The sequence below is a fragment of the Aspergillus sydowii genome (genome assembly GCF_001890705.1).
Source record: "Aspergillus sydowii CBS 593.65 unplaced genomic scaffold ASPSYscaffold_9, whole genome shotgun sequence".
Taxonomy (NCBI): domain Eukaryota; kingdom Fungi; phylum Ascomycota; class Eurotiomycetes; order Eurotiales; family Aspergillaceae; genus Aspergillus; species Aspergillus sydowii.
This window is the reverse complement of record NW_024467867.1, coordinates 390,530-407,786: the sequence shown is the minus strand read 5'-3', so window position 1 is coordinate 407,786 and position 17,257 is coordinate 390,530. Positions and strand designations below refer to the sequence as shown.

At 50.7% G+C, this 17,257-nt stretch overlaps 7 protein-coding genes across 7 annotated transcripts; 4 read left to right on the top strand and 3 right to left on the bottom strand.

Moving 5' to 3' along the window:
• Positions 1-739: 739 nt before the first annotated feature.
• On the top strand, positions 740-2,267 carry ASPSYDRAFT_70434 (uncharacterized protein). The gene is made up of 6 exons (XM_040850506.1): positions 740-941; positions 998-1,197; positions 1,263-1,388; positions 1,456-1,590; positions 1,658-1,807; positions 1,869-2,267. The coding sequence occupies exons 2-6, from the start codon at positions 1,135-1,137 to the stop codon at positions 2,019-2,021; spliced, it is 627 nt and encodes a 208-aa protein (XP_040700239.1). The 5' UTR covers positions 740-941; positions 998-1,134; the 3' UTR covers positions 2,022-2,267.
• A 93-nt stretch (positions 2,268-2,360) lies between these two features.
• On the bottom strand, positions 2,361-4,281 carry ASPSYDRAFT_156116 (uncharacterized protein; the record flags this gene model as incomplete). The annotated part of the gene is made up of 2 exons (XM_040842526.1): positions 2,361-2,857; positions 2,904-4,281. The coding sequence occupies 2 exons, from the start codon at positions 4,279-4,281 to the stop codon at positions 2,361-2,363; spliced, it is 1,875 nt and encodes a 624-aa protein (XP_040700238.1).
• Positions 4,282-4,500: 219 nt separating this feature from the next.
• ASPSYDRAFT_134328 (uncharacterized protein) lies at positions 4,501-6,845 on the bottom strand (the record flags this gene model as incomplete). The annotated part of the gene is made up of 14 exons (XM_040840672.1): positions 4,501-4,992; positions 5,052-5,143; positions 5,194-5,314; positions 5,368-5,458; positions 5,528-5,635; positions 5,685-5,736; positions 5,793-5,846; positions 5,894-6,053; positions 6,099-6,169; positions 6,219-6,272; positions 6,327-6,408; positions 6,458-6,537; positions 6,589-6,666; positions 6,720-6,845. 14 exons carry the CDS (start codon positions 6,843-6,845, stop codon positions 4,710-4,712), a joined length of 1,452 nt encoding a protein of 483 aa, XP_040700237.1. The 3' UTR covers positions 4,501-4,709.
• Positions 6,846-8,288: 1,443 nt separating this feature from the next.
• Positions 8,289-10,959, top strand: ASPSYDRAFT_156030 (uncharacterized protein; the record flags this gene model as incomplete). The annotated part of the gene is made up of 2 exons (XM_040842518.1): positions 8,289-9,741; positions 9,785-10,959. The coding sequence occupies 2 exons, from the start codon at positions 8,289-8,291 to the stop codon at positions 10,957-10,959; spliced, it is 2,628 nt and encodes an 875-aa protein (XP_040700236.1).
• Positions 10,960-11,266: 307 nt separating this feature from the next.
• ASPSYDRAFT_1138456 (ankyrin repeat domain-containing protein) lies at positions 11,267-12,547 on the top strand. Its single transcript, XM_040839964.1, has one exon. The coding sequence runs from the start codon at positions 11,573-11,575 to the stop codon at positions 12,242-12,244; it is 672 nt and encodes a 223-aa protein (XP_040700235.1). The 5' UTR covers positions 11,267-11,572; the 3' UTR covers positions 12,245-12,547.
• On the bottom strand, positions 12,513-13,829 carry ASPSYDRAFT_155959 (uncharacterized protein; the record flags this gene model as incomplete). Its single annotated transcript, XM_040842513.1, has 2 exons — positions 12,513-13,593; positions 13,642-13,829. The coding sequence occupies 2 exons, from the start codon at positions 13,827-13,829 to the stop codon at positions 12,513-12,515; spliced, it is 1,269 nt and encodes a 422-aa protein (XP_040700234.1).
• A 735-nt stretch (positions 13,830-14,564) lies between these two features.
• Positions 14,565-16,976, top strand: ASPSYDRAFT_1138402 (uncharacterized protein). The gene is made up of 6 exons (XM_040839963.1): positions 14,565-14,786; positions 14,845-14,872; positions 14,926-15,038; positions 15,087-15,139; positions 15,196-15,950; positions 16,769-16,976. Exons 1-6 carry the CDS (start codon positions 14,701-14,703, stop codon positions 16,940-16,942), a joined length of 1,209 nt encoding a protein of 402 aa, XP_040700233.1. The 5' UTR covers positions 14,565-14,700; the 3' UTR covers positions 16,943-16,976.
• Positions 16,977-17,257: the final 281 nt, after the last annotated feature.

The window sequence follows — 17,257 nt, the reverse complement described above, 5'->3', positions numbered from 1 at the left end:
TGCGACTCATATTAGGTCTTACCCAGGAAATACACATGAACTAGGTCTCTTATACCCACGCTAATGTAAGAATCACGCAGGTCTGGGGTCTATTTAAGCTTTATGGTGGTTGAGCCCAGGGCTGCATTGTTGGCGATCGTTACGTAGATCGTGGTTGTTTGAAACCAGGAGCAGCCGTCCATTAAGCACCAATAACATCAGAAGTACAGCAATACTATTCGTGTAACAGGCCTTCGCTTGTAAATTCTGAGTATCGTTGTTTTCTCCAGTTGTTCCTGGCCGCGCGGTGTTATGGCCCTCCTTCAAGCCACGTAATGCAGATGCAGCTCGCAAGGAGCATGCATATACAGGAAGCTAATTCCAACGAGATACAGGGAACTACTGCAGAAATAATGAATGTCAAACGCGATATTGGCAGCAGGCAGACCCGTGTTGTGATCGATTTGCGTGTGGCTTAATCGCTGCCCTTGCATTTGTGGAAATAGCGTGCCTGCAGGGCACTACAGCAGGGGCTGCGACAGGAAACATGGGAAACATGTGGGACGCGTCACTGATGCTTATTGTGATTTGGTTTGACGGCATTGACAGTGGTCCCGAGATGATCAGCTCGACGCTGTGTTAAAATCAACATACGATTGACATGACAGGTTGTGATCTATCATACCGCGGAGATTGGCTTAACACCACGAGCTAGTACCTGGTTCCCCTTGCTACACTGTTAAGGCCCTTTATCCAGGTGCAAAGGTACGCTACGGACGATTCTGAAGCTGAGGGTGCTCCTTGCATTCCGCCTGCTATTCAAGATGAAGATCTCCATACCTTGGCCCCTTGCTGTGCGGCGAAGGGGATTCATTCTCGACGCTGGTTGGTCCCCAGTACTAACCTGTGAGGAGATCGCAAGGCGTGTGTTCTGAGTGGTGGCTTGCCAGACTTCAGCCAAAGTATGTGAAAGCAGGAGGAGAAGTTCGAACGTTTAAGTTGACACGGCCGTGGGCAGCAAGGAGCTCGGAGCAACATATAAACCCACACTGTCCTCCGCTCTGACATTCCTCATCCGCAACCCATATCCATTTCTCGTCCCTATCGGCTCTTCCAGTCGTTATTCGCTTACATCTGCCGTATACTTGCGCAACCATGAAGCTCGCCACCATCGTGCTCGGCATGGCCGCTGCAGCCGTCGCTGCTCCCATTGAGGCAGTAAGATATATCAAACGCTGCCCCTTTATCACGAGAGCACCGTACTGATAGTACTCATTTTCAAGCCCACGACATCCGGTGTCGATCGACGTGATACTTCGGGAGGCAGCGGCAACCTTCTAGGTGGGCTACTCGGCAATCTAGGGGGCAGCGGTGGAAAAGCCCGGCGTGGAGAGAACCATGAATCAACGGTATACAACCTAGGATGCAGGAATTCTTTCTATTGGATCACATGCTGATACGCGCTCGATCATCCAGGACAACAAGCTTACTGAGGAGGGCGACCGTCGTCGCCAGTTGCCAGTTGGCGGCGACATTCTAGGAGAGCTTCCCCTAGACGCGTTGTTAGGCACGGGTCAAAAGGCCCGTCGTGAAGAGAACCTTGAAACAAAGGTAGATACCCTAGAGCGCTGATTTCTTTTGGTTGGCCGGACTATACTGATACGACTGAACTGTCTAGGACAACAAGCAGATTGACCGACGTGAAGCTTCGCCCCTCGGCACAGAGCTTTTGGGGGCCGCAGTACCGGCCGCATTGGGGCTGGTAGGGGGAGTTGGAGGCGGAGGCGCTGGTGCAAAGATGCGTCGTGACGAGAACGTCGTGGCCACGGTAAGACATAAGCACCTCTCGTTGCATTGGCGCAGTATACTGATAGACTTTGGTCGTATAGGAGGGCGCGCTCACCGGTGAGGGTGCCGGCAACCTCCAGGAACGAGGGCTCCCAATCGAGGGTGATGTTGTGGATAAAGTGATGAAGCTGGTTGGAAATACAGGCCTGAAACGTGACGAGAACGTTGTGTCGAAGGAGGACGGTACCACCTAGATGTCGTATTGAGAGACCATTGGAGAGGCGCGTTTTATGGTGGCAAAGGAATACTTGCCGTACATAAGAGTAGAACATCATAACTCAGAAGGAAGGACGGGGTGTTCTAGGGAATCTTAGGAAGCGTTAGGTGTTTAAACAAGGTGGTATTCTATCATTATCTAGTATAACATGGCAGTCTTGATATCAATTATAATATCCAAACATACCACACGTGGCACTACGACAGCTACATATCAACATCTGCCATTGGCAAGATTCCTAATTGTGGTACAATAAATGGAACCGATTAACGCAGAATGGTTACATTTCTAGCAGTACATACCAACAATACAAACGCTAGAGTAATATCTCTCCACCACCAATCCTCGCCCCAGTCTTTGGCTGTACAAGCAATCCCTCCCTAACCAAATCCACCGCCAACCGGGCAACAAGCCCATCACACCCTCTCGCAGCAACAACATCAACAGAAACCGGCAAATACTCGACATGGTTGGTAATATTACTAAACACCGGAATCTCACCAAGCGGGAAGACTGTATCAGGGACACCGGCAAAGACAGAAATTTCGCCATTCGAGAAGCCGAACGGCAGGGCTGGCGGGGAGAGGTAATGATTTCTGGGGGCCTTGAAGGAGCCTGTCGAGTCAGTGTGCAGGAGGAAGCCGGAAGTGCAGGTTTTTTTGGACGGGGGAAGGATTTTACTGTTGAACCAGGTTGCGAAAAGGGTCTTGTTGGTGTGGGCTTCTGCGAGGAGGGAGTCTGGTTGCGATGCACCCCAGGTCCAGCGGGAGAGGGAGGCTGGATCGATGAAGGGGAGGCGGTCGTCGTGGACGGCTGAACAGTTAGTATGGAGTTATTAGCTTAGACATGGAGTACATACCGGCGTAGTCTTCATAGAAAGGGTCACGCACAAGCCGGATCTGGTCCTTCGTGATGAGGGTTGTATAGGTTATGTTGAGGAGTTGCGAGATGGTCTGACCCTTGACACTACTGGGCCCGGACCGCTGCCATTCGGTATCCATATCCAAAGTGGTCACATTGGTGTTGAGGAAGCGAGCAAGCTTATGTGCAAAGTTGGCAAGAATCCGTGCTTTTGGCGTGCCGTCCTCTGGGAAGCCCAGCGTGTATAGGGTCTTGGGATAAGCAGGAGGGTGCTTGGCAGTATATCGGGTATAGTTCCTATGATACGTCGCCGCGTTGGCAATATCCAGAAGACCAGGGTCGCGGGCCAAAAGTCCAGCAGTGTCCATAGACGGAGACAAAGGCATAACATTGTCCAGACTTACAAGGCCGTGTGATGGCCGATGCCCAAACACGCCTTGATTACTTGCTGGGCCACGGATAGACCCTCCGGTATCGCTTCCCACGGCCAGATCAAGCCAGTGGTATGAGGCCATTGAGGAACCAGCCCCGGCAGACGACGACGATGTGTCTTGGTACGCGTCCCCGCGAGGATTGAAGGGCGAGTGGTAGTCGACCCAGTCTGCGGTGGCCTTTTCCCCGTTGGCAAACTGGGAAAGTTTCTGAAGTCCGACGATAATGGCCCCAGCGTCAATAAGGTTCTGGATTGCTGGAGCAGTTTGATTCTCAGGCGGATAGAGGCCGTACCAGGCGCGATTGCCGTTGGACCGCTTTACGCCAGCAAGAGCGTAAATGTCCTTCACGCCGATGCGGACGCCAGCTAGTGGCTTTTCTTCTGTCGGGGTGAAGTATAACCGCGAGGGGACTCCAATCGTTAAGGATGCTGCAGAAGGTACCTGTGCTGAAAGGGTTTCAAATTGTCCATCTGGCCTCTGTAACAGTGACTGGATGAAGGCTCCAGAAAAGTCATCGTACAACCGGTATACTGGGTGAACGGCCCCAGTCGAGATGTCGAGGAAATAAGGCCCTGGAGGTATATTATCACCATCATAAAGCGATACCACCGTCGAGTACTGGCCAGGGTAGTATGAGGCCTTCCTAGTACTGTTGCCGCCGGCCAGGAGCACAGTGTCCAGGAACCCTGGTTGCCAAACATCGTCCTCCACTGTCCAGTTTCTGAACAGGGATTCCAGGTCGTCCCCGGGCTCAGAAGCAACCGTGGCAGGAACAAATCCGAGCTGCGCTTGAGGGCGCATTGCCTGCATAGAGCCATTATACGCCAGGCCTGCTGGGTACGGTGAGACGAAATAGTGCACATTGTCCACCTTGACTGAGAATCCGGAGGGTTCTACAACGGCTGACAGCACGGTCGATGAAAAATAGAGCCATGTGGCCATCCAGGAATTCCTGGGAATCGTCATCTTTGCTTCGGCGGCCAATTGGGCAACAATGAAGCTGGCTGCAACCCAGGCCTTATTAACCAGTCCCTTATCTCCCGACGTAAGCCAGATCCAGGATCCGTTATCTTAGCGACTTTGGGAATTGGATAAAAGCCTGGAGAGTGACATGATAGGTGACAGATAAGAATTTTATAACTATCTGCAACCCCTCTCCCTGTGCACTGTCCGCCTCGGTGTCTCGACCGAGCCCTAACTACTCCAATTCTCCAACATACAGAAATTGGAGTCCATGCTGCGGGGCTCTTGTCATATCTACTATCACAGGGATAAAGAGACCAGGCCTTCATCTTCATCCCCGTCGCCTAATCTTCTATAATACCCATGAAGTATATCCCCAATCCCAATATACGAAAACTAACAACCCATCAGGATTCCGCCTGCTCTCGTCCAGTCCCCTTCCTCTGCTCATCTCGTCTAAACCCAAGATACGTCCCAACAAACATGAAAAGCGCTACAACCGCAAACCCCATATACAGCTTCGCGCCAATCTGCCAATGCGGTGCCTCGGACGCTGGAAACGCAGCGATCGGGACAAAGGCGTTGAGTGCGTATGAGATGATCGTCCCGCTCGCGAACAAAATTGTGCGCGCTTCTGGCTCGTCCTCGAGGTGTGTTGAGGCCCATGAGCAGAGGAGCATTAGGGAGACACTGCCAATTCATTAGAAACTGAGTACTTTCTGCGAGTAGAGCGGAATTGGGGGACTGACGCTCCTGCATAGTTCAGGTAATATCCAGCCATATGGGCTTGTTCGTTTGCGGGCTGGACTATCAGGATCGCCAGTGATGTGATGTTAATAGTCTTGGTGGCGTTCGTCAGTACAAGTTCATTGATATCCAGGAACAACTCACAGAATGAATAAGCAAGAATGGGAATCGTCCAAACTTATCGCTCAGTCCACTGAATACAACTTCGGCAACGAGCTGGATGGCCTGGCCGGCCATGGGCAAGTAGTTCAGCATGGCCACAGAGCTGGACTATATGTTAGCAATTACACCTACATGTCCTTGGGAGAAAAACCGCACTATTTAGCAGACCCGTCCGGATTCTTCAACGACTTTAACCACAGATTGAAGTAGGTACTTGGGACGGTATTACTTCCAATCGGCCAGGACACTATATAGCGATTAGTGTATGTACATAGACGGAATCATTCTATCGAGACAGGCTAGGACGAATACATACGGACGATAGCCCAGTAAAACCATATCTTAAAGGTACGTAAGAAGGCCTTAGCCGTGATTCCCCGTTGGGGCTTCCTTCCAACGCGTCTTCCGCGAGCGAGTGCAATATCTAATATAGTTAGCTCCGAACCCAGTAATCGCTGGGGTTTGTCGTCTACCTATGTGGCGGGGCTTTAGATAGAACTTTGAGAGTGGATTGGGGCGTTCTGGCTGTAAATACATTAGTTACTAACAGAAGACTGATATTTCGAAGATGAGCCACGTACGTAACCAGGGAGAATGATAAATGCCAGCAGGGCAACGAATATCGTGCAGATGCCCTAGACGGCAGTTAGTGTGGTCCATGTAATAGTTTCGCAGAGCATACATTAATGATAAAAGCCCAACGCCAGCCAGCCCGACCGAGTGAGCCGTTCAAGTTCGTAGCAAGGGCTCCCTGCATAGCACCAGACAACATTGCACCAACCGGTTGGGCAATATTATATATACTCATGCGGAGAGCCAGTTCATGTGGAAGGTACCATTGACTTCTCCAGTTAGACCAAGTTTCATATAATCGTGCTGGAACCAACCTAATGACGGTATAATAACCCGGCCAGGCGACGCCTTCAAAGAACCCGATGAGAAAGCGCAGGCCGTATACCTAGATGATGTCAGTAACAATGTATCGTCGTTGGATTGATATGGCCTACCTGCTCTGCTCTTGTTACAGTTGACAAACAACAAGTAAACACACCCCAGAGAACCTGTTTCGCTGTTAGATTATAGAATATAAGGTGTAGAGTGTCAAGCGAATTCACCTCGCACATAGGCAACCATATGGAGGGCCCGATGTAGGAAACTAGGATACAGGAAGGGAAAAGCATGATCATATATCCGATACTATAAATCCAGGTGAGTTTTGGGAATAGAACTGGGCTGATGGGCTCACTTGAAATAGGTCGTGAAATAATTCAGTTCATTCCCGTACAGCTTCAGGTCATCCTGCATTCCCGAGACATATGCGTTATTCTGAGTCACATTAGCTGAAATTTAGATATCTTCAATCCTGCTGGCGAACACAATGTTGATTTGATCAAGGTATTTAAAGACATATCCAAGAAATCCGATAGTTAGGAGACCTAAATCAAGTCTCCAGAGCTAAACAGTTCAGTCAGAATTGTTACATAGGAAGAGAGCTCAGAATGTCATACAAACTCTCTTTCCTCTTTGATATCGACTTTTCCATCAGACCCTTGATCAACAGACGCCACGTCGACCAGAGTATGCGGTGTCTTTCCAGCAGGGCTCTGTGTACGATTTGTAGCTATGTCTGCCATTATATGATCGCTAATACCCAAGTACTGCGTTGAAGAGATGGAAGCAATGTTGAGAGGACAAGAAGACAAAAGTAGCGAATGGTTAGTTTCCAAATATCCCAGGATGAGGAGGTTTAATATCCGCGATAAGCCACGGAATGGCATCAGCTGCAGCATACCAACGTGCTCATATCGCGTCATTATAGCATGCGCTAGGATACTCCAGCCCTGGTAAGTATTTGGAGACGTGTCTTGGGGTGGGATTCATGTTTTCGTATTAAATTGCAGTTAAGTATGTCCTATGAAAATAGCCACCAGGTAGTTGCATATTTACGACCAAGTTTATCATATCCGGATCCGTTTACCTGATAAGTTCTTTGGCTTCGACAGAAACATGGTCCATTTACGTTGTATATCCAGGGCTATCGCCTCTCGCGAAATCTCTCGACGGGAAGGCGTGATGGGATGCAGCTACTAATGATGCTGCCATTTATGCCAATACTGAACAACAGAGCTCGATTATCACTTGTCAACAGGTGCAGTGGATCCGGATGGCGAGTCATTCTTGTATCATGTAGTGGAGGATAACCCCAACAACTCTTGTTTTATCAAGTCGGTGATCTTGTAATAAATATCGAACGTCTAGGTCAAGACTCAGCGGTGGTGCCTGACGAAGAATCCTCTTCATATCCTTTCTAGACAAGTTCGCCTGCTAAAGTACTCCTCTGCACAGGGCCCTTCGTACACCCTCTTTGCATGGACCAGCCAACTGACACCAAAAAGAACCGTTTCTGCGAAGGGGCATAAATTATAGTCGGACAGACAGCCACATAGATGTACCAGAACAAGCAGATATAAAAGACAGGATCGGAGGGACCTACTCATAGTACTACCCTCGGCAGGGATATCACCTGTTGGCCAAGCTTAGTTTGATAGGAGGGAATGATGTCGACTTCCACTTTTCGAGGTATTGGAGGCTCACACCAGAGCTCAGACGCCTTTGGAGAATGTTTTAGCTGGAGATATTTCCGGTGCTTCTGCACCCCGCATATTCAGCGGATTCCACGACCAGGTTGGAGATGGTGTATTGGCCCTTCCAATGACGAGTACCCTCTGGGGATAAGCAGCCAAGAGCGCGGTGTGTGTTTGGTTCGTAGGCTTGGCCTTCTGAAAAGTATTGACAATCTCATAAGCCGCATGGTTCCTCAATGTCAGTTCAAACACGAGACATTAAAATGATTGGCGGCTCAAGCGAATGCACGAGAATAACGTGACGACGTGACGAGGCTGCGCATCGAAACCACACGAGGCTCTCTCTCGTCATTTACCGTCCCATCTCACCAGTTGCAACCATGCGCACCCGATTGCGCCGCCATGTCCTCGTCGAGAGTTCGTTTAAACCACGATGCCTACAAAGTCGGCTGGATCAGCGCCCTGGCCCTCGAGAAGACCGCCGCGATTGCGATGCTCGATGCCAGCCACGCCTCGCTTCCCCAGCCGAAAAGTGACAACAACACATACCACCTCGGCGAGATTGGCGATCATAATATCGTGATAGCATGCCTTCCCAGCGGACGATACGGCCTGACATCTGCCGCTGTCGTTTCCCAGCAGATGCTGTCGACCTTTCCAGCGATTGAGATCGGTCTGATGGTTGGGATCGGCGGAGGGGTACCCAGCAGTGCAGCTGATATTCGCTTGGGGGACATCGTCGTCAGTAAGCCCACTGGTTTGTTCCCTGGGGTCGTGCAGTACGACTATGGAAAAGCCATGGGGGATGGCTCGTTTCATCGAACTGGATCCCTGAACAGTCCGCCAGACCGGCTCTTGACTGCGATTTCTGACCTGGAAGCAAGGCACCGCCTGGGGAATAATAAAATCGCTGTTCATCTTCAAAATGCTGCCAAGTTACACGCGTCCATTAGAGAGTCGTTTACCTATCCAGGCGTTGACGAAGATATCCTGTTTGATGCGTCGTACATTCATGAAGATGGTAAGCCAACATGCAGTTCATGCGACCGCAGTCACATCGTCCCACGATCTCCAAGAGAATCCACCACACCCTCTATCCACTACGGCCTAATCGCTTCTGCAAATCAGGTCATGAAGAATGCACGAACTCGCGACAAGCTTGGCGAGGAGCTTGGAATCCTATGTTTCGAGATGGAGGCTGCAGGACTCATGAATCATTTCCCTTGTCTCGTCCTAAGAGGGATCTGCGACTACTCGGATTCTCACAAGAATAAGCAGTGGCAGGACTATGCAGCTGCGACTGCTGCAGCGTACGCACGAGAACTGCTTGAATTCTCGCTTCCCACCACGCTCCTTCCGTCGGCGAGTGACGCTGTTAGAATCAGGTCTAAGATTCCCATCTCAAAATCCGTATTTTTCGGACGGAAAAAAGAGCTGCAGCAACTTCAGCAATTATTTGATGTCGAAATGCATACAAGACAGGCTGCCGTTATCTGGGGCCCCAGTGGGTTTGGCAAGACGCAGTTGGCGCTTGAGTATCTCACATCAAGGGACATGGACTACGAGGTCATCCTGTGGGTTGACAGTTCCTCGTGCACCATGGTAGTAGAATACTTCGAACAAATATCGCTACAGCTAAAGTCCGACACCAAGAGCATAAAACCCGGCGCTGAGCTCGTGGTCGAATGGCTAGAACGAGAGAATCGATCTTGGATCATCGTTTTCGACGGAGTTGAGAGCATGGGAGATGATGAGAAGTTCGACGACCTTGATATACGGGATTATTTCCCAGCGTCTAAGCACGGCCATCTGCTCCTGGTGACTACGTCGTCAGATTTACACCTACGCCTGGCCTATCCAGGGATTGAGATCCAGGGCGTCGATGACCAGACAGGGGCTAGCATTCTGTTGAAGTGTGCAGGAATAACATGTCAGAATACATCAAGTAAGCCTATTTCTAATATGTTGGGCGTTACTGACACCCCTAGACAACACAGTAGCGATGGCCATTTCACGCAAGCTCCGTGGAATGCCTCTTGCAATTGAACAGGCAGGCTCTTATTTGTCTTACGGCATGAGTTCAATGACGGATTACAAGAAACACTTTGAGACACGATTCAGGGAAACGACCCTCAAGACGCCTATGAGAAAGTACGTGGGTTCGTATGAGAAGGGCTGCACGCTTTGGACGACATTCGATATGCTTTACAATACCCTGCAACAAAAAAGCCCAGACTCTGCACGTTTGCTTCAACTCATCACATTCCTCGGTCGAGGGCGCATCCCATTTGGGATAATAACCGGGGATCGAGAGGGCTCTGCTCAACCTGCTGCTGAACAGTTCCAACCCGACCATCTAGCAAATGAACAGCTCTCGTTAGTTGCGCCTTGGCTGATGGAGTTACGCTGCGACACAATCCAACTAGCCATGGCGGTACGACAGCTGGAGGTATCTGGATTTGTCAAGCTGCACAGGGGCCAAGGTGACACACTGATTGAAAGTCTCGGTCTTCACGATTTGGCGCGGTCGTTCTTACAGTCAGCGGTACCACAGGAGGACAAACTGGGAATGATAGCGTCGTCGTTCCTGCTCAACGGACAACAGCTCTATGATGGACAGCACATGCCAGAGGAAAGCATCATCCGCACTCACATGGGTAGACTTACGGTGGTCTCGGAGCAATTTGAAGAACACATTCCAAACTCCATGTTGCAACCACCGGATGGCAGGTTCCTCCCACTCTGTGGCCGCGTGGCGCCACTTTTTGCCCGAATATGCCGCTATCGTGGAAAGCTCGACATAGCGGCGCAGTTCTGGGCTATAGCCATTCAGCATAGGGCTCTATCCCGGGAATCGCTGCCGAACCTGGAAGACCTCATGGAGTCTGCGGAAATAGATTCCAGACTAGGGGACCTTCAAGGTGCAATCCGCAAGTACTCCACAGTAGTCTCTGTTTGCGAGTCCGACGGCCTTGAAGACGACAGGGTTTACATTAGGGCCGTTGGTTGCCTGAGGGAGTCCCGTGAAAATCGGCAAAGGAGCGAGGAGCACTCACGCCGTGTGGCTGTTGCTACGTCTGCCCCGAAAAGCATGCCATACACTGCCATTGACGAGGGAGAAGCACGGGAAGAGAACTGGCATTCTTCGGACGAATCTGCATAATATGAAGACAATGAAGCATACAAGGATGAGGAAGAAGGCCTACTCCACCACGTGTATTTGAGAGAGATAATAGTTTACGGCGAGACGGACGCAGTGGTAGCCCTAGCATACCTAGATCTTAGGATATCTAGGTACTGGGAATCGCAAACCCGGCAGAATAACGAATCGAAGTATTGGGGAATTGTTAGGCGGGCGCTTGCCGCAAACCCTCCGAATATTGAAGACCTAACCAGATGCCATAATGCAACCGCGGCAGTTAGAATGGGCGACGATTTGGACCTTGCCCGGTCGTGGGCGGCGACATTCGGATCCACAGTTTTGAGTTGCCTGCTTTCATCGCAGCAAGGGCCTGCCAATCTGCGACCTCTGCGAATGGGACAACCCGATATAATGTATACGCTGGTGAACGCCGGCGAGATGGATACAGCCTTGTGTTGGGCTGCTTTGCGGCCCACTAATACCATGCAGCGGGTATTCGCCTGCTTGGTGGCAAATTACAACTTTGACCCGGCCTATGTGTTGGTGGACGTTATGAGCCGACCCTCGACCAGAATCGCGATCCAGGTTATCCTGAACTTAGGGGTGGATCCAGGCTGCTTCGACGCGACGAATAATGCTGCCCTTCTTTGCGCAGTATGTGCGAATAATGAATATGCGATCTCCCAACTTATTTCCGGGGGAGCAGATGTTTGTCACACAGACGCCGCCGGAAACACGGCCCCTCCATTTTGCAGCACGAGCAGGGCGTACCTCAACGATCAAGGAATTGATAGATTCTGGAGCGGTGGCCTCGCAGGTCAACAATGTTGGTCGAACAGCGCTACATGAAGCAGTTATCATGGGCAGACATATGACAGTTCAAAATCTCCTGGAGAACGGGAGCAATGTTAACGAGACTGACTGGAACGGCCAAACAGCTCTTCACCTCATCTTTCAGGGGCCTCGGGTAACAAAATCTTTGGTCCTCCATGTCTTGCTCGAATACCACGCCTCAATCCACCTGCAGGATAATAACGGGAGAACGGTGTTACACTACGCCGCTGCAGAACACCCAAATGATACAACTGGCACAAACATAGTAAAATTGTTGGTCGATGCTTGCAGGGAAGATCCCAAACATTCACTTCTGCCGGTCACTACGCTATCAGCGAAGAAAATTATAAATATACGCGACGGGAACGGCCGGACCGCACTTTACGAAGCCAAGATGGCTCGCAACATCGATATTTACAAGTTACTTGTTGATACTGGAGGTGATCCCTTTGTTCAGCCTGACGAGGTATAACAGGTGCATTCGTAATGCTAGAAGGAAACGGCACCGACGTTATGAAACCTCAAGTTGGGCTTGATATCATGTATATCAGAAAACACTATCCAGATGATACATCCAAGTATATAGTATTATAGCATCCGTACAGTACAGTCAATGGCCATCAGCGAGGCCGCGCCCGCCATTGGACTTGTCTGCTCTCTACTCGAAAGTTGATACCCATCGGTTCACCATGGCACGGCCATGCTCTCCGTTTCCAGAAGCGACCTATCATGGTGAACCCCTACTCCCTCGGGCCAAGCTCAAAAGTAAACTCCTTCGACGGCGGTGAAACCTTCCACCGTGCAAAGAGCTGCCCATTGTCCACCAAGATCTGCCGTAACAGCTTTCCTCTCTCCTCTATGTCAGGCCAGACACCCTCCCATATCCTCACGTATGGCTCCATGACGACCAAGGCCTCCCTCAGCCAACTCCCTGCCCTTTCATTCGTTATCCGCCCCTTGGCCACCATCCCCGCTTCCAGCTCCTCCAGACAAACTTCCCTCTCCCGACCACCCTCAACCGCAGCCCGCAGAACCCCCAGCAACACATGAGACCGCATCGCAAGATCCAACTCACCCATGTCCACGCCAACAGTCTCCTCCACCGCAAGAGCAGCCAAAAATTCCACCTCCTCTTCACTCCCCACCTCCCCGTCCCACCCCCTCCACCATGAATGCGCCCCTGTCCCACCATCCGGCCATCCACACCACTGCACCGACTCAGCAACCTGTGTCCCCGCCTCACTCGCTTCCCATGCGAACACATCCAGCGCCCCCTGCGCGACCAGCTCGCCAAACCTTTTCGGCCTCCACGCTGCCCGAAAGCCGGGCGGGTCAGGGGACCCGAGCTGCAAACGCTCGAGCCAGAAGCGCGCTTTTGCCTCCGAGTACGGCGGAACGCTAGGGTGGGCCTGGCGCAGACGCGCAGTGGTCGTCTCGAGCGTGCTAAGGGCTAATCTGGTGAATGTCTCGAGCGGGAGAAAGGCCTGTCTGCGGTAAGTGCGCGCGACGGTGTATGCCCAGCGGGGGACTTTTGTGGCGAGTGTGGAGCAGTTGGCCGGGGCAGTCCGCGGCTCGCACAGCGGGGAGTCGGAGTCGGGCAGGTCTTGGAGGTTGGGCAAGCGGTAGAAGCGCGCTGTGGCGGGCTGGACGAGAAAGGCCGGGGAGTAGTAGTCGCGCCAGGCATCAGAGTGGAGGAGGGCGCGGTGGGTGGTGTAGAAGGCGGGGAAGTCCTCGGGGGAGGGGAAGTTGTCAGTGGTGAGTTGTGATGTCCAACGGTAGATTGCTGCTGCGATCTGGGCGAGGTAGAAGATATCCAGGGTGCTGCAATGGTTAGTCTTTGGATTATTGAAGATGGTAACCCTAACTTACCGATTAAACCTCAGATCGCCCTCGCCGAATGACCACCCGCGCGCGTGCAGCTCCTCGACAACATCAAACACGCCATTATTGTGATTCCATAGTCCCTCGTCCATGTAGGTAAATGCTATGCGCAAGACGTTCTCGTGGCGGTGTATCCCGCTGCCTTGGACGTCAGCGAGGAATTCTTCAGCGCTCATGGTGGACCTGATAAGTAGATAAGGACGATCAGGGAATATGAAATGAATATCAGATCTGCAAGAATAAGAATGTTGTTAATCTTACAGACTAGCCTTCTTAGGCATAGCACCGTTTACTCGAGTGTTAGAAAGAGAGGGAAGAAAAGAGGTCCATTCATCTGGACATCTCTTTATAATACAGTATATAAAATACCTCCTTTCCGAGGAAATGGTACTGAAATACGGAAGACTGTTGGGCCTACTTAATATATATATGCCACATGGTTTGTGGCCACCTCGGTATCTGGTTGACAAAGCTACCTAGTTTGGGAAGCACAAAGCTGTCTGTCCGGCTCTTTCTGGATCGCAGCCAGCCTTGCGAGCCAGAGCCAATAGCTGGTATTATCCTAGCTGGCTCAACCGCATACCATACCCTCCAGGCATTTAAAGTGGCACGGACTGCTGAAAAGCTGCACTCCGCAGGCCAGAACATTGCGACACATCGGTTCCGCTGCACACGCGCCCTACAAGTCAACTCATTCTAGAATGTATGAATTATCTCGGATACCAGACTACATCTCCTTGATCGTGCCCACTTCCCTCAAAATCAGCCATGATTTTCTCCGGGATGTTTATAGCGCGGTATTAAATGAATGTATCTCGTGAGTTTGTGTTGAATGACGGCTATTTCCCGTGCATAAATAGTTAAATGTCCAGGCTTAATCAGCATTGCATAGTTCGATGTGCCACGCCGCGGCAGAGTGCAGACATAACCGACTGCCGAACCGTTCATTCAGCTCAGCGCCATACCATCTGCGACATTGTGTTGAAGACTTTTTGCGAGCTACATTGACCGTTTTCAGCCGTTTTCAGCCGTTGAACCAACTGATAGATGAACAAGATCCCGGATCTCGGGCAGGGTGGCCATAAAAGTGTGCCGCCCCGACCACGCCGGATGAAATACGCCAAGGAGGCATGGTTAGTATGAGTGCCCCCAACCTGGCGGGGGCTGATGCTGACGCTCACGAGCATCAAGCTCAGAGTGCAAAAGACGAAAGATCAAGGTATTGCCGTCTGTTTACTACGGATCTATTGGGCCGCACTTATCTCTTGGCAGTGTAGTGGTGAAAGGCCTTGTCGTGGTTGTGCATCCAGTGCGAGCCGAGTTTGCGCCTATAATCGTCCGCAACGTGATAATAGGAGAATACAGCATATAGCTACTCGGCATAGGTACTTTTAGTTCGGATAGGAGCCATTACGCGTACTAACGACTGTCAGTGCAAGACGAAGTCTTGAGGGTATCAACCATGCGGCATCAGCAGACCATTATAGTATGTCCATGTTACCTAGTGACGGCCAAGGTCTTGTCGCTCACTTTTACGGACAGGTGGACTAGGAAGACCATTTACATGGCAAATGGATATTGATCGTCTGGCTGTACCTGATCGTCAACTTTTTATTGGACACGAGGACGCATATCAATCTTTCCTTCCAACCAAGCAAAACGGCATAGGTCAAGATGCACAATTTAGCAGATTAAAGTCTGTGCTTTCCGGTTTGAAAGCAGAGCCAAACCTTGGATTACTGTTGAAATACTGCTTCGACGAGTTAGAATTCTTCTACCCGTGCGTCAACCGACAGGACTTTTACAATCGCTTATTTCAAATGCTACCATCTGCATCAAGTGACAATGACGAGGAAATCTCACACAAAGTAAGACCGGCCGAGTACCGGGCCCTGGCCGCTCTTGTCTGTCGGATGTTATCCATCGCCGCATTCCTCGGGGCTGGAGCAGGACCTCAGGAACGCCTCCAGGGTGATGATCACTATGTCAAAGCCTCATTATCGTGGCACGTCGAGAGCCAAAAACTCTTAGCCGACAGCTCGGCAAACGACGAAGTGTCTTTTGACGCTATTCGTGCGTATCTTCTTGAAGTGATATACATGACTATGGTCCAGAGACCAAGAGGCGCATCACAAGCAATAGCAATTGCCATTGACCTCTCTTTCTCCATCAGACTCCACGATGAGCAGACATGGACTGCAGATACACCAACCGAGACGGAACATTTCCGGCAGTTATGGTGGACCGTATTCCATCTAGACCGGCGAGTGGCATTTATGATTGGCAGGCCGTACATCATCCGCGATGCTGATTTTGCTGTGGGTGAGTTGACGACAGTGTCTCGAGATATCTATCTCACAGCGAGAACATCAACATCCAGTTTTCCTCCCAGTATAGGCAACGTTGCTCCAGAGGACCTACCAGTGACACTTACCGAAGACTGGTTTGATTATTTCCTCTTCAGTGTCAAGTGGAGCAAGATCGCAACCCGTGCCTGGGACAAATTCTTCTCCGTTCGATCTTCCAAGTCGTTTGACGCCGATAATATAGAGCTCATTGATGCTCTTCTCTTGAAGTTGAAGAGCGATCTTCCTTGTAGCCTAACATGGGATGCGAAACGATTGCCCATGCACATTTACGCCGGTGACAGCGATCGAGCATTCCGGCTGCAGCTGATCATCTTCGAGGTGTGTTACACATCTTCTACTAGATAGCAGAAATCATATGGCTTCAATCGGATCCCCGTCACTTCATGACAGAAATACTGACCTTCCACCAGAGAATCAATATGCTTCGACTTCTTGTACACACTCGTCACTCACAGCGATGTGGCATCATATCGACCGATCAGGGGGGTGCTGGCATGATACACACTTTACAAATGACCGAGAACACGGCAGCGATGGTGATAGACTCGGTTGTTGACTACTTAATGGTGCGGAATGGTGCTCGGCCGTGGAGTACATACTGCAGTATGCTCTTAGCAGAGGCAGCAGCGTTGGTGACGCCGGTGGTAAAGCGTCCACACGAGCTAACAACCACAACGCGCGAAGTGATTGCATCGATTGAGAGGGCGAAGGAGTGCTTGCAGATGCTGGCCGGGTTCAAGTCTCACGCGGTGGACTTGTCAATCAAGCGTCTAGCCTATGTTCTGGACGAAGTGAATGCCGCTCGTCACAGTTCAATAGAAACGCCATTGGGAGGTGGCTCGTTGTATGGTGACTACCGGACTGACGACATTTGGAGTGGTTACTGGGAACTGGAAAGGGGTCTGTTGCAAGGACAATGATACTTATTCTATATGTGTGATAATACCATGTACCTCGCTCTATCCCCTCAGTAAGACGACAGTAAGTTCATCGTAGCCTAGGTCGGCCAAGTATCCTGTCAAGCGGAGATGTTTTCCGTTCCGTTTCCGATTCCTTTTCTGTTCCGTGAGTCGGCAATAACAAATCTAAAAGTGCCAATCATGTATGCTTAATTGATATATAAAAGCAAACCATGATTATAGCCGTTCTTGACCTCGGACCAAGGTCATATCAGCACGATCGCAAGGGGATTGACACATAAAGACGGCCATGCGACCACTCTGGTGAAGCTGAAT

Coding starts and splice junctions, on each gene's coding strand:
- ASPSYDRAFT_1138456 (XM_040839964.1), top strand. CDS start 11,573: ATGCTGCCCTTCTTTGCGCAGTATGTGCGAATAATGAATATGCGATCT.
- ASPSYDRAFT_1138402 (XM_040839963.1), top strand. CDS start 14,701: ATGAACAAGATCCCGGATCTCGGGCAGGGTGGCCATAAAAGTGTGCCG. Junction 14,873..14,925: donor GCAAAAGACGAAAGATCAAG/GTATTGCCGTCT, acceptor ATCTCTTGGCAG/TGTAGTGGTGAAAGGCCTTG. Junction 15,039..15,086: donor CATATAGCTACTCGGCATAG/GTACTTTTAGTT, acceptor AACGACTGTCAG/TGCAAGACGAAGTCTTGAGG.
- ASPSYDRAFT_70434 (XM_040850506.1), top strand. CDS start 1,135: ATGAAGCTCGCCACCATCGTGCTCGGCATGGCCGCTGCAGCCGTCGCT. Junction 1,389..1,455: donor GAGAGAACCATGAATCAACG/GTATACAACCTA, acceptor TCGATCATCCAG/GACAACAAGCTTACTGAGGA. Junction 1,808..1,868: donor ACGAGAACGTCGTGGCCACG/GTAAGACATAAG, acceptor TTGGTCGTATAG/GAGGGCGCGCTCACCGGTGA.